Source organism: Rhinopithecus roxellana, chromosome 14, assembly GCF_007565055.1.
Source record: "Rhinopithecus roxellana isolate Shanxi Qingling chromosome 14, ASM756505v1, whole genome shotgun sequence".
Taxonomy (NCBI): Eukaryota; Metazoa; Chordata; class Mammalia; order Primates; family Cercopithecidae; genus Rhinopithecus; species Rhinopithecus roxellana.
Window position 1 is genome coordinate 83,201,025 of NC_044562.1, and position 14,945 is coordinate 83,215,969.

Here is a 14,945-nt window from a genome sequence, read left to right on the forward strand (position 1 = left end):
GGCTCGCACCTCTAATCCCAGTACTTCAGGAGGCCAATGTGGGAGACTGCTTGAGCCCAGAAGTTTGAGACCAGCCTGGGCAGCATAGCAAGATCCCGTCTCAATTAAATAATAACAATATATCAATATAACAATATATCAATATTGAAAATGGCATGGAATGTATAAGGCCTGTACTATCTTCATACTTTTTCTGTAAATACAAAATTGTTATAAATATTAACTGTATTTTAGAAAATTCTATAAAACCAGCTATTGAAATGGTTAATTGATTTGCCACTCTTTGGCTTTTTTCTGGCTTTTAATTTTTAACTATTATTTCTTGCCACTTTGTAAAGAGTAGAAATATGGTGATGTCAGAGCCAAAAGTGTGTGGTTGCTAGCTCTCTGCCATTCTAAATGTCTGTAAATATTTCTTTGCATCTAAATTTTCTATTGGTCTTCCTAGTGAATGTCGTCTGGTAAGTTTCATGGTGAGCAATCACCTAAAGTGTTCTGGAAATGAAAGCAAGATAATTCGTCACAGATAGCAACTTTCAGTTTTGAAAATTCCTATAAGTCAAATCAATTGAAATTGCTGTAATTTCTATACTGACCCTACCTCCGTTTATCTCTCTTATAGCCAGTGTCCAGAAGGATATATCTGCGTGAAGGCTGGTCGAAACCCCAACTATGGCTACACAAGCTTTGACACCTTTAGCTGGGCTTTCCTGTCTCTATTTCGACTTATGACCCAAGACTACTGGGAGAATCTTTACCAGTTGGTAAGGTCCAAATGAGCATGCATAACATTTACTTTTATGGACATATATGAAATGAAAAGCATAGGCTGGGTGTGGTGGCTCATGCCTGTAATCCCAGCACTTTGGGAAGTAGAGGCGGATGGATCACTTGAGTCCAGGAATTTGAGACCAGCCTGAACAACATGGCAAAACCCCATCTCTACCAAAATACAAAAATTAGCCCGGCATGGTGGTGCACACCTGTAGTCCCAGCGACATGGGAGGCTGAGGTGGGAGGATCACCCAAGCCCAGGAAGAGGATGTTGCAATGAGTCGAGATCATATCACTGCACTCCAGCCTGGATGACAGAGTAAGACCCGATCTCAAAAAAAGAAAAGGAAAGGGAAAGGGAAAGGGAAAGGAAGGGACCTGCTTATAACACTCTGGAACACAGAGAAGGGTCCAGTACAAAGCAAGTGTGCCAAGAATCCTAATTGCTCATTGAGTCGGTACCTACATATGTACACTGAGAACTTTTTTCATGTGAAAGGCATTCTACTAGGAACTATGGGGATGCAAATGATGTTCATGACTCTGAGGAACTGATAATCCAGTTGTAGGTATATAAATAACACGTTAAAATATTTTAAAAATCAATGATGCTGATGTGTAAATTTCAAATGAAAGCTCTAGCTATTAACTGAGACTAGAAGAGGAGGGAAGCAAAAGTCATCTATTGATGATATGGAGAATAGACTGCAATGCAAATGAAATCCCAGTGAAAGGATTTAAAGGTTCAGTGCTCTCACTTGTCATATTATTGCTCTGCATATGAGCTCTAATAAAAGCATTATAGTGGGGTTCACATATATATCCACTATATATGAATTTAAAATGTATTTATATCAAACGAGACTGCAGTCAAGCCTCAAATAATCTGATTCTTAATTTTGTGTGTTGAGCATATCAATACCAAAAAACTCTTGGTGAAAAGAAACTGGGTACTAAAAAGAGAATTAGTGTGCTGACTATCTAACTGTGGTAACCAGATATTTATTTGGGGACATTATACTAAAATACTGATGGAATTATCCCCCGTTTCTCCTAGACATTACGTGCTGCTGGGAAAACATACATGATATTTTTTGTCCTGGTCATTTTCTTGGGCTCATTTTATTTGGTGAATTTGATCCTGGCTGTGGTGGCCATGGCCTATGAGGAACAGAATCAGGCCACACTGGAAGAAGCAGAACAAAAAGAGGCTGAATTTCAGCAGATGCTCGAACAGCTTAAAAAGCAACAGGAAGAAGCTCAGGTACTGAGTGATAAAAGCAAAGATTTATCATTATTATTATTAGTTTCTAAGTAGAAATAGTGTTATACTATAGAGGGTAGATTCGTACTGCCTTTTCATTTTATATACAGGCGTTGTCATTAGAAAAAGAAAAATATTCACATATGGACTTGTTTATGAAGTTAAAGTTGAATAAACTTTTTAGACACAGTATATAAAGAAATCAGCCAGTGGGTAGAAAATACATTAGGGATAAGGTTTACTATGGAATTGTCTCATGGAACCTAAGAGGGGAATTTAATTTTTTGTTTAATTTAGAAAAGAAGTAAAACTGATATTTCCAATAATTAGTGATTCACCCCTAATTATGACATTTGAGATTTTGTTCTGAAGTTAATTGATTTTAAAGGTTGACAAGAAAACTTTATATATACCTATGCTTAACAATTCTTTGGGATTTCTGTAACAAAAAATTTTAAAAAGGTGTTTGCTATAGCCCACATCAGGATATCAGGAAGGTGTCTAAAATTAGATGCCAACTTGAGATTTTTATCAATATTAAAGTCTGTGTGAGCTAGGGGTATAGTGAATGGGGTATTAATGTGCTGAGGAGAAGAGATGGAAACACAGTACTGCCTTAAAAGACAGAAAAAAATATCCATATACTGAAAGGTGAAGACTCTTGCAAAGATATAGTAAAAACCCTATTCATGCCAGTTAGAATTATAATTTCTCAATATTTGTGCCAACATTTGCTATGGCCAGTCTTTGTAATTTTAGCCATTCTAATAAGTATGTCATTGCAGTTTTGATTTTCATTTTCCTAATTACTAATGATAAGCATCTTTTTCTGTTCTTATTTTCCATCTGTATAGCTTCTTTTATGAAGCGGTTGTTCAAATCTTTAATCCCCTCCTTTTTTTAGTTAGGTTGTTTGATTTTGTATTATTGAGTTTTGAGTGTTCTTTGACTCTTTGGGATATAAGTCCTTTCACATATATGCTTCTCAAATATTTAAAGTGCAGTTTATCCAGTGTACTATTTCTTAGCTTTTTTGTTTAAATCATTCTTTTGGATGGAAGAAACTTTTGCCAAGTCAACACCACAAGTATTTTCTTCTAAGTTTTCTTCTAAAGTTAGTTTTATGCTTTAAATTTAGGTCAATAACCCATTTTAAATTAACTTTTGTATAACATATGAGTGATATGTTGAGATTGACTTTTTAAAAAATATGAGTATCTAATTATTCCAACTGCATATAAACAAAACATTCATTCTCCACTGCATTGCCTTTGAACTTCTGTCAATTATTAGTTGTCCATAGGTGAGTGTGTCTATTTCTGAATTCTATTCTGTTCAGTTATTTGTCATTTTTATACCAGCACCACACTCTCTTAATTACTGTACCTTTTATCATGAGTCTTGAAATAAGATAGTGTAGGTCCCCAACTTTTTGTTCTTTTTTTTTTTTCTTTTTTTCTTTTTTTTTTTTTTTTAAATGAGTATTTTAATTCGGTTTCAGAAAAAAGGGTACATGACTTCGATGAGAAAGCATAAAATTAAGAGGCTTTTCTGGAAATCCAAGAAAAAGAAATAACCATTAATATGTTCAATAATTTTCTGGATCTTCTTCTTGTGTCAAAAGCTATATATTTTCTCCTCAAAAGCAGCTGCTCCAAGAACTAACTAGCCCTCTTTATCTCCCTCTAACTGGGACAGACTAATTCCCCTCCACCCCCACCTCTCTTCTTTCAATAACACTGCGTAGGTGTTAATGGCCTGGGCTCTCACCAATGAACAGAATTGTCCTTTAAGCCAGCAACCCACAGGCAGTGGCACCCAAAGCCTCACCCCCAGTCCCCAGGGCAGAAGCCACAGAGCTGGCATTGTTTCCACTGTCTCAGGAAGGAGCCAAAAGCTGACCCTCAGCACAAATCAAAGCCCAATATGGAGACAGAATAACTGCTTCCAGAGTTGGCAAGCTGTGGGCAAAAAAGGGGAGTTTTTGCAGCCACCCCATCTTTAGAAACAAGGGGAAAATTAGACCCTTTTCCACTATTATGGTCTACAAGGTACTCTACTGCTCCAAGGGGATCTGAAAATACAAAAGGATCTAAACAAGTAAGGAGAACTTTTCCCAGGCTGGAGATAAGAATGAAAAACAGAAAGATGGATAAATGTAATAAGGTGTAGGAAGATGATGCTGGGAACCTCCGTTCTTCACATGGCTGCCAGCCCCATAGAAGACAACACAGTAAGAACCAGGACAACCACTCCAGACTGGTAGAGCTGGGGAATCTTCAGGCCTTTTCCTAGATCCCACATCAAGTGTCGGATCCCATTCCAGGTATGATACATGAGAGGGAAGACGAGTGCAAACTTAGCTGTGTGGATCAGTGCTGGCCCCAGACACAGGGACTTCACGAGTTCCAAATAAGACTCAAAGTTCCCAGGGAGTAACAGGGCCGACATGCCAAAAAGAGAGACCCCTGCACTCAAAGCAATACCAGTGCCACGGTGGCAGATGGACATCGCCATGGGAAGAGACCAACTATAGATAGTGATGTGGGGAGATACAGGACGGTTTGAACCTATATTCTTATTCCAGAACCGCTCCATCTCTTCTTTGGCCGTGGTTCCCAAAGGAACAGCATTTCTGATACAGAGTTGAGGGCTAAAGTGGGTTCGGAGGCAATGACGACCAACATGTCTCAGCAAGAGCGCAGCCATCTTGGGTTCCGGTCTGGACGGAAGTTCTTTTTTTTTTTTTTTTTTTTTCAAAGCTGTTTTTTGGCTGTTTTATGTCCTTTGTAGTTCTCTATGAGTTTTAAACTCCATTTGTCATTTGCAGTTTTAATGATTTCTATCGTTGTCTTCAAGTCAATTATCTTTTCTTTTGCACATTTAATCTGCCGCTAATTTTATCCAGTATATTTGTCATCTGAAACATTGTAGTTTTCATCTCTACAAGCTTGATCTGGGTCTTTTTTATATTTCATATATCTCTAATTAATATTGTGAGCATACACAATACAGCTACAACAACTGTTGAAGTTTCCTGTCTGCTAATTTGAACATCTGTGTCAGTTCTTGGTCAGTTTTGATTAATTTTTCTCTTTATTATGGGTCATATATTTCTGCAGTTTTATGTTTCTGACAATCTTCAGTTGAATTCCAGACACTGTCAATCTGGGATATAGTTATGTCGTTTATGCACAGTTTGATCCTTTTGTATCTTTAAACCTTTGAAAATAGACAGGACCAGAATACCATTTATTCTCAGACTAATTATTCCTCACTAGTGAATCAAGACCCTTCCTAATACACTACCCAATGCCCATTTAAAACGAAGTGTTTGCCAGTATAGGAACAGACACGGTTCTGGCACAGTGTGATTGCTGGGTGGCGTTCCCTCTAATCCTCAGCCTCAGGTAGTTTTCTAAGACACATGCTTGGTGAATAATCTTCTCAGTACTCAAGGGGAAACTGAGATCCCTAGAGTTCTCTCTCTGCTCAACTGTCACCCCTGTTGTACCCTGTTCTGTGAACTATATAGCCACCCTGATTTTCCTAGATTCAGCTTCATCTCATCCATTCATGAAGTCTGCAGAGATACTTCCTCTCTACATCATAGTCTGGAAGTTCCAGACCATAAACTAAGAAAAGCATAGAGCTGGCTTGCTTGCTTTTCCGTTTTCCAATATCTTAAAACATTCTGATCTGATGTCCAGTGTCTTCAAAACCACTGTAACACATATTTTGTCTGTTTTATTGGTTGCTTCAGAAGAGAGTAAATCTCGTCTCTGTTACTCCATTTTGGCCAGAAGCAGAAATCCAATTTTGTTTTTATGCACTGGCTTTTTTGAGGATTTTTTTTTTTTCTCAGATGAATGGCTCCACATATTTGAAGTGTTCTTTGGATGACAGTATATACTAGAAATTGGTATATTCAAAATTTAAGTTTTTAACAACTTTGAGTTACTTTGAAGATCCACAACAAATAGCATTAGGTCCTTTCTCAAGGCATTTTTTTGGTGAAATGGAGATACAGAAATGAATTTCTTAGTGAATTACTGAGCTCAACCATAAACTTAGCTTTGGGTGAACATGCTGGCTTGGCCACTTTCGTCTTACCATTGGGTACAAAGTAGTAATGTGGATATACCTTATTGATTTTATACAGAAAACTCTAAACAAATTTGGTGAAACTTGAAAATATTTAAAAATATACCTCATGCTTGCCAGAAAGTTCTACATTTGAATTATTGAAGAGTTTTATTCTATATCGCTATAAATAAAACACATTTATAAGATAATAAAATAAAATAGCTATTTACAGGGCAAATACTTTATTTCATGATTTTAAATAAATGTTATAGGAAATAATAATCATAAATTGCATATGGTTGTATTTTAAAGCACTGGGTTTTTCTATTATCATTAATAAAAGCAGACAAATTAATGTGCTTGAAAATGCTACACAGATAATACAGTACGGAAATGAGTTATTTTAAAATGCAGCCATTTTAGGGTAAAATATGGCATCAATTAAAAGAGTATAGTCTTTCTGAACTTAGAAATAAACATGCGCTATGTCTAGTAGAAGTTTAAAGAACCTATATTATGATGAGTTCGGCTAAAAAACATCAGTTCTATTAACCTAGTAGTCAGTTACTGAATTTTAGTGACAAAAACATCACAATTTGATTCAGCTTTAGCTTCATACATACAAAATTTAAATTTATCCAAGGTAAAGTATAGTACTGATTGGAGTAGCACAGTGCCAAATCCATTTTAGTTCCTTATTGACAACACAGGTAATGATGACAAGTAAATTATCAATGTTGAATCCAGGAGGAAATTGTAGGCAAAGAGAGAGAATTAGTGCACCTATGAGATCATTTATGCTGCAGTGTAGCTTAAGTCTCACTAACCACTTACGAGTCTTCAAAACTTACTATCTAGCCAATGACTTCATGAAGGCTAGCATCACTTCCATCTTTCCTTATTATTGGTTGAGGGGCACCTAGGGCTAGTCATTGTATAGGCATGAGAAAATAACGTGGAGAAACACAAACCCTGCAAAGAAATCAATGTTTTGTCCTAGATCATTCTAATTGTGTTTGGCATTTAAATTGTGATATTTAAGTGCCTAATACTGCCCAGCTTAGTATACCCCATAGCAGTCTATATATAGGAAAAAATTTGGGAGTAAGCTCTAGAACAAAATTCAAAATAGTAGCTCTTAAGAAATCTAATATAATTGGGGTAGAACAGAAATAGGTATAATGTCTTGTAGCTTTGAATGGGATTTTAACTGGATTACATGTGTAAAATGAATGAAGTATTAGTTATGTGGTTATATTTTTATGGACACACAGATACAGTGAGTTACAGAGCCTATTTTGAATCACACTAAAATGTTATAAGACAATGTTATTTCCTGAGTAAATACTAAGTGAAATTTCTTATTTGTTAAAAGAGGAATTCAGTAAGTTGGCTGTGAAAGTAACACTATTATTCTAATATGCAGGACATTGGTAGAATCACAGAGTTGGGTATAAACAGGTACACAGAAATGAGAGATGACAGGAAACATCTGCCTTTGAGGGAATTGGCAAATCACTGGAAGTGGAACAAGTGACAAATTTGAGTTGATGAGTGACACAGAAAATGTGTCAGAGGTTACCTTTGTTGCCTTAGAAATCTGTTTTGGTTTTGAAATATTTGAACTGTTACCCAGAATAGATAGGGAAATAACATCTTATGCAAAACAAAGTTTGGGGCCAGGTGCGGTGGCTCACACCTGTAATCCCAGCACTTTGGGAGGCTGAGGTGGGTGGGTCACTTGAGGCCAGGAGTTTGAGATCAGCCTGGCCAACATGGTGAAACCCTGTCTCCGCTAAAAATACAAAAATTAGCCAGGCATGGTGGCTCATGCCTGTAATCCTAGCTGTTCAGGAGGCTGCGGCAGGAGAATTGCTTGAACCCGAGAGATGGAGGTTGCAGTGAGCCAAGATCACGCCATTGCACTTCAGCCTGGGCAACAGAGTGAGACCCCATCTAAAAATATATATATATATGTGGAAGTGATTTAAATGAACATAAGCTTTAGGATTATAGTGAGGAACTATGACCACCACTTCCTTTGTTTCCAGGGACAAACAAGTCAATAAATGATTAACACTGCGTGTTGTGTGTTTGTGCCTATATAAAATGGAAAAGAGAATTAAGGACTTTATTTGGATAAGAAGGGGTATGTGTGTATATATATATTCACTGTTTCAACAAATGGTGTATATTATGTACATCATATGTATCAATCATTATGTAACTATATTTAACTTGCTACAGATTTTTCACTTTATTTTGCGTATACAGTCAGAGTTATAAAATGTACTTAATATTTCTCATTTTATGTCATGAATTATATTAAAAGTGATACTGATGATCAATAATTTGATTAAAAATCTGGCTATGTGACTATATAAAATTTTATAAATATCTAAATTCTGAATTAGTGTTTCATTTAAATGCTGGGCATTATCTTATATCAAGTCTTATATCTGAGTTTTCATTATGAATATAGTGCTTAATATAAATAAATATCTGTTACATTTTGTGTGTTGCTTGGTCAAACACATAAATTTAAAATCATGTTTAGTACTAAGTTTCCCTCCCTGAGATCATTGTAATCCTAGAGAATTTGCAGCATAGTAATTTTAGATTTAAAATCTCTTTTAAATTTTAGTTAACATAAAGTTTAAAACTGAAAACTACTTAGCAGGGCTTGCTTCTTTTTAAGAAAGATGAAACATAAAGCACAAAGTGATGTCACAGTATTATAAATAGGTTTTATCTCCATTTCTTCCTAAAATATGTTGTTATACAGACTGTTATGCCAGTCTTTCATGATGTCTTGAAAAGTCAAGGCTAAGTATGTCTTGTTCTTCCCCCACCCCCACCCCAGTGTCTGAGAAAATTGATAGCAAAATACATTTTTAGATCTTTATTCACCAATTATTTACCGAGCCCTATTTATGTCAGGTGACATACCAGTCGCTGAGCATACAGTGATACAATTTCTATCCAGCCTATAGTTGGTGGGAAAGATAAACAATATAGTAGATAAGTTAGAGTTGTTTGTATTTAGTGATGACATATGTAAAAAGTTTAACCGATATTGTCATAATTTAATCATTTCCACTTCTGTGGTTACATTTTCAAATAGTTATATGCTTAATGAGAACTCAGCTCTGATGCTCACCATATTGTTTCATATCCTCTGTATGTCACTGTTAGATCATGTCCAGTCTAAAAATACTATTTTCCATGTTTCACCTCAGAGCTGACTGTGTTTCATTAGTAGGTATAGAAATTCAAAGTGCTTAAGAATACTTAGTGCTGCAATATGGAAAGAAAATATTTGAAGCAGTTCTCATAACCCTTTGAATGAATTTATGTGTTGCTATGTTAATCATTTGTTATTATTTATAATATTAAATGATTTATGAACATTTAAAATGCTTAAAGTGATACATAATAAATTTTCTGGGAGTAATATGACCACAGAGATGTGAACTACAGTCCTAAATGTAATTCAAATGAAGGAAGAGGATAAACTAGCTAATACATTCCCCTACTTCCATCTGGAGGTAAAATAGTACGCACTTTAAATGTTTTGCGTTCACAAAAAAGAAAAGAAACAGTCTTTTGTACTGGATTTAGAGAGAAAAAAAATTACTACTCAGTTGCTCACAAGTGCACACAGGAGGAAACATTTTACAGATGGAATCAGAATAGTAGTTAAATGAGCAACCACCACTAAGAAAACATTTGCTTTTTAAAGTATAGAAGATACTATGGAGAGAACAGTTGTCCCCTCCGCCCCCAAAAAAAGACAATCCAGAAGATAGGCAAAACCATATTTTTCTTGCTTTAATACATACACTAGCATAGTGCTTTATATGATTTAAAATGTAAGGGTTGTTGTTAAGTAAACTCTTGTGGTGAGACAAAATAAAAGGACTAGAAGAACAGACTTTTCACTTATAGTTAATGAGTCTTAAATGGCAATATTTTAACCATACTCCACTGTTTTCAAAGCTCTGTGTTCTAAACAGTGCCTGACTTTGTTTTACGACAGGCAGTTGCGGCAGCATCCGCTGCTTCAAGAGATTTCAGTGGAATAGGTGGGTTAGGCGAGTTGTTGGAAAGTTCTTCAGAAGCATCAAAGTTAAGCTCCAAAAGTGCTAAAGAATGGAGGAACCGAAGGAAGAAAAGAAGACAGAGGGAGCACCGTGAAGGAAACAATAAAGGAGAGAGAGACAGCTTTCCTAAATCCGAATCTGAAGACAGTGTCAAAAGAAGCAGCTTCCTTTTCTCCATGGATGGAAACAGACTGACCAGTGACAAGAAATTCTGCTCCCCTCATCAGGTATGATTTTCGACTAAGTGCTCTGGTTTCTTTGTCATTGCTATTGCTTTTTCGTTGTTGTATTTTGTTTTAGTACACTTTTGTGCTATCTGACTTCAGTGAGGGATGGGGAACTAACATTTAATAGAGTTATTTAAATTCTTATCATAGACTGTCTTCAAAGGGATTTTTATTAAACCGTTCATAAAATGTTCACCATTTCGAGACTGATATATATAGATTTATTGATATCATATATATAATATATAGAGATATAACCTATATATATCAACCTGTATGTGTGTGTGTGTATATATATGTGTGTGTATATACACACACAACCTACGCTTTTCAGTGAGAGTTTGGGAATCTCTTGTTTACATTTTCCACTTTGAGACCCCAGATAAACTTATTTTCTTTGAGAATGAGTTTCTGCCTTTGGTATCCAAAGCTGTGATTGTAACACACACATAAATTTTGAAAAGAAATGTTCTTTGGGTTTTATCTTTATCCTTTGATATGAGAACTGGACTATGGTGAGTCTCCATTTTGCTTGCATAGGGTCATGCCATGGTACATTAGAATGAAATTATGACCTAAATGTTCTTGAAGAGAATAGCATCAAAGGTAGTCTATTTTGTGCTCTGATTTAATGCCAACTACCTAGTTCTTCAGCATAGTTTTAAATAAAAGAGTAAAAATTAGTTTCAATTATTTGTTGTTTAGTAAGTTTTATGGATTAGTAAGTTAATGTATTGTTTACATATGTCTCATGTAAAGAATAATTAGTTACAAAATCTGTGATAAGTACAATTATGGCTTTGAACACTATTTGGCACCATTAGAATTTCATGTGCTATGAATTGCAAATGCTTCTAATCATAACAATCTTGAATCAGAATTATACCCTAAAAATAATGCTTTGAGAGATAATATATAAGATTAATTTAATCAAAAACTGCAAATCAACCAAGAGGTATGATATATTTTTCATAAAGAAAGAAATTTCTAAAAAAACAGAAGTAATAAACACAAAATTCAACATAGTATTTACTTTTGGTTGGGAGAAAAGGTAATATGCAAGTTCTCAGTGAATGTTTTATAATCTATGTTTAATATGTAAACAAATATTTTTAAAGAAAAAAGTAGACTATATCAATAACTTAAAACTTGTATTCTCATATTAGAACAAAATGGACATGAATGCACAAAGAGTTTTAAGATAAAAGCCATTTATTTAAGACAATATCAATATCAAGAAATTCAACTATTACTATCTTGTGTAATACAAATATAAAATATATTATCAAATCAGTATAACACATTTGGAATTAACTTGAAGCTCTGGAGGGCAACTTGGTTTCTCAGATCAGATGTTTTTTTCTTAAACAGTCACCCTTGATATTTTGGAATTCTTAAAACTATTAGGAGTTATTAGAATTAAGAGTAGATGAGACTATAGCATAATGATGCTATAGTGAACACAAACTTTCGTGTTCATATCTCAACTCCAAACTAATTCTGTGACCTTGGTCAAGTCACTTGTACTTTGTAAAATTTCTGTAAAATAAAGTAAGAATACCTACATTAAAGAGTTTTACGGGACTAAGCAATATATAGAAAATCTGTGTGATAAAGAATAAGTCTCTTATTAAGTTAAAATTAATGAATGAATTTCAAATGAGGGAAACAAAACTTTTGAGTAGTTTCAATTACTCACAAATGTATGTACGCAGTTTGATAGCAGTATTATTTCCTTTATTGTTTCATCATTTTGCTCAAATAAAAGTTTGCAGATTAGTTCATTCAGTCCAATCAACAAATATTCATTGATCACCAACTATGTGGCAAGCATAATTCAAGATGCTGAAAATACCTCAAAGAACAAAAGAGACTCAATTCACTGACCTCATGGAAATTTATTCCCAAGGAGACAGACAATAAACAACATAAATAAGTTATAGACTGCGTTAGAAGGTAACAAATGTTAAGGAAAAAAAAGTAAGGAGGAAAAAAGGAACACGAGCCATAATTGGAAGTAAAATTTTAAATAGGGTGGTTTACAATGACCTCACTGTTTAGACATTTTGGGAAAGATTTGGAGGAGGCAAAGGAAGAGGCTATCTTATGGAACAGTGTTCTAAGCTGATGATAGAGGAAGTGCAAAACCCTGACATGGTAGTATGCCTGGAGTGCTTTAGGAGCAACTGGTAGACTTGGTTTGCCAGAGCTGAGTAAACCCCAGACAGGCAAGAGCAGGGAGGTTAGCTGATGGCCAATGTTTTAATACTAAAATCGGAAATAGTACATACATATGGTAGATGTCGTTCATTTTATATTTGTAAATAGAAGACAGATGGATAGATAGGTAATTTCAAAAGTGAAAGAAATAATCTATTAGTTTTAAATTTGCATATCCTAGTAAAGACAGGCTAAAAGCATTAACACAACTAACAAGCAGAAATATACCATAAACAGTTTACAGTTTCTGATTCTGTAAACAGAAAAGGAATCTGGTAGAAAGAGAATCAGTGAAGGTGGTGGGGACAGGAAACATAAGATAGACAGTAAATACTGCTCAAATCAAATATATCTTCTGAAAATGTCAAAGCAGAGAGGCCATAAATTGTGGGTACCCTGTCTTCTATTCACATAAATTACAAATGTTATTTTGTTTATTACATTATTTTATTTTTAAGCAGATTATATATGTTAGTAGTACAAAATAAAGAAGTATTTAAAAGTATAAAATGAAGCCTCAAAATGCTAAGTACTTCCAACAAATATTCACTTTCCTTATTCCCACTAGAACATCTTAAAATTCCCGGCATCTTTTTCCATCTTGACTTTTCCCAACCCACTTTGAATCCAAAGCCTACCTGCATGATTGTGTCTTATAGACCTAACTTCTTCTATTTTCCCTTTTGTTACTAAAATTAAGAAACAGTCTACATTTATCTTCTGGGAACAAGATGAAAAAGATACCTGGGAAATATGTTTTGACATGCCTGAGGCAAAGAAAGATGGCCTTTCACTCCTTAAAACATTAAAGCTGGTTTTCCCTACAGAAAATGTTGCTACATCTGTGGGTATTCCCTCCACTCTGCTGCATCTTCCAGTGTGTTATTTTTGGTTTATTTTCTCCGAATGCTATTTCTGTTATCTTCTTTTTCCGTCTCTGTTGCCTTGAAAGCTGCGCTCACACCCATTATTGTACATTCCAAAGAGTGAATAGAAGTTTCGAATAAATTCAGAGATCTGGAACGCCTTTGAAAATACCTGACATAAAAATATCCAAATTAAAGGCATGTCCCAGATACATAATGGATGCACACACATACCACATACTCCCAACCAATATTGTGTAGACCGATTTTCAGTTTTCAGAGACAGTTTCAGAACATAGGTGTATTGAGGTGATTACCAGCCATCCTAGGGATTAATGTAAGACCAAGTTAGTATTTCTCTGAGTGTAGGATGAGGTCCACCCTGTATTAGAATCACCTGGAATGTGTCAAGAAAATTCACATTCCAGAGTCCTACCTGCTACTTGCTGAATCCATATTCCAAAAATCTGGGACCTAAAAATATATATTTTTAACTCTCAGAGTGATTCACATACACTCAAATGTTTCAAAACACTAGTTCTGGGCTGGGCCTGGTGGCTCAGGCCTCTAATCCCAGGGCTTTGGGAGGCCAGGGCAGGCAGATCACCTGAGGTCAGGAGTTCGAGGACAACTTGACCATCATGGTGAAACCCTGTCTCTATTAAAAATACAAAAATTAGCCAGGTGTGGTGGCAGGCACCTCTAGTCCCAACAACTCAGGAGGGTAAGGTAGGAGAATAACTTGAACCTGAGAGGTGGAGATTGCAGTGAGCCGAGATTACACCACTGCACTTCAGCCTGGGCAACAGAGCGAGACTCTGCCTCAAAACAATGACAACAACAACAATAAAAACACGAGTTCAGGATATAACTGTTATTATATTGATCACTTAAATAGAGTCTGAGGAAATGAAAAGCATTAGCATTCTTTATTAATAGGGGATGAATTGATATCTTCACATGATCTAATCTCTTGACCACTTTGCTGTAAAATCACTCTACTGTCTGCCCTTCGGTAGACAAATCTGCTACAGGAATTGAGTATCACATAGACACACCCTCTGATGGATAAGCTGGACAACCAACAGTTCCTGTGGAGAATCTAACCAAATCCAAAGGAACAGAGCACTTTGTAGTGAATAATATCCTTCCAAAATATCACTGAGACAGAGGACTACAAAGATTATTCTGGTGCTTTGCAGTCTGGGAAAAGCCATAAAAATAAAGCTAAAAATGGGGCCTATGAAAATCAGCATGACCTAATTAGGCAGAGGAACCAAAAATAAGTTTGACAGAGTCTGCCTTTTCTGTGTTTTCCACTAAAATCATTTTATTTGGTTTTACACTAAAGCTTAGAAGAAAGAGAATATCCAGGAATGTTTGCTGCTGACATATGTATATGTAT

General features: G+C 35.4%; 2 protein-coding genes across 3 annotated transcripts in view; one reads left to right on the forward strand and one right to left on the reverse strand.

Annotated features, from left to right (window-relative positions):
* LOC104663918 (sodium channel protein type 3 subunit alpha) overlaps positions 1–14,945 on the forward strand; it is a 117,027-nt gene that overhangs the window by 48,098 nt on the left and 53,984 nt on the right. The window contains exons 10-12 of the mRNA XM_030916853.1: positions 623–764; positions 1,832–2,038; positions 10,164–10,454. Coding sequence (XP_030772713.1) covers positions 623–764; positions 1,832–2,038; positions 10,164–10,454 — 640 coding nt within the window. The remainder of the gene's footprint in view (positions 1–622; positions 765–1,831; positions 2,039–10,163; positions 10,455–14,945) is intronic.
* Positions 3,474–4,784, reverse strand: LOC104663917 (succinate dehydrogenase cytochrome b560 subunit, mitochondrial). Of its 2 annotated transcripts, XM_030916852.1 has the most exons (2): positions 4,509–4,768; positions 4,131–4,344 (listed from the first exon to the last, which is right to left on the reverse strand). In XM_030916852.1, the coding sequence occupies exons 1-2, from the start codon at positions 4,745–4,747 to the stop codon at positions 4,131–4,133; spliced, it is 453 nt and encodes a 150-aa protein (XP_030772712.1). In that variant the 5' UTR covers positions 4,748–4,768. The 2 variants fall into 2 exon arrangements, with proteins under 2 accessions (XP_010363610.1, XP_030772712.1); XM_010365308.2 differs by having other exon boundaries at positions 3,474–4,784.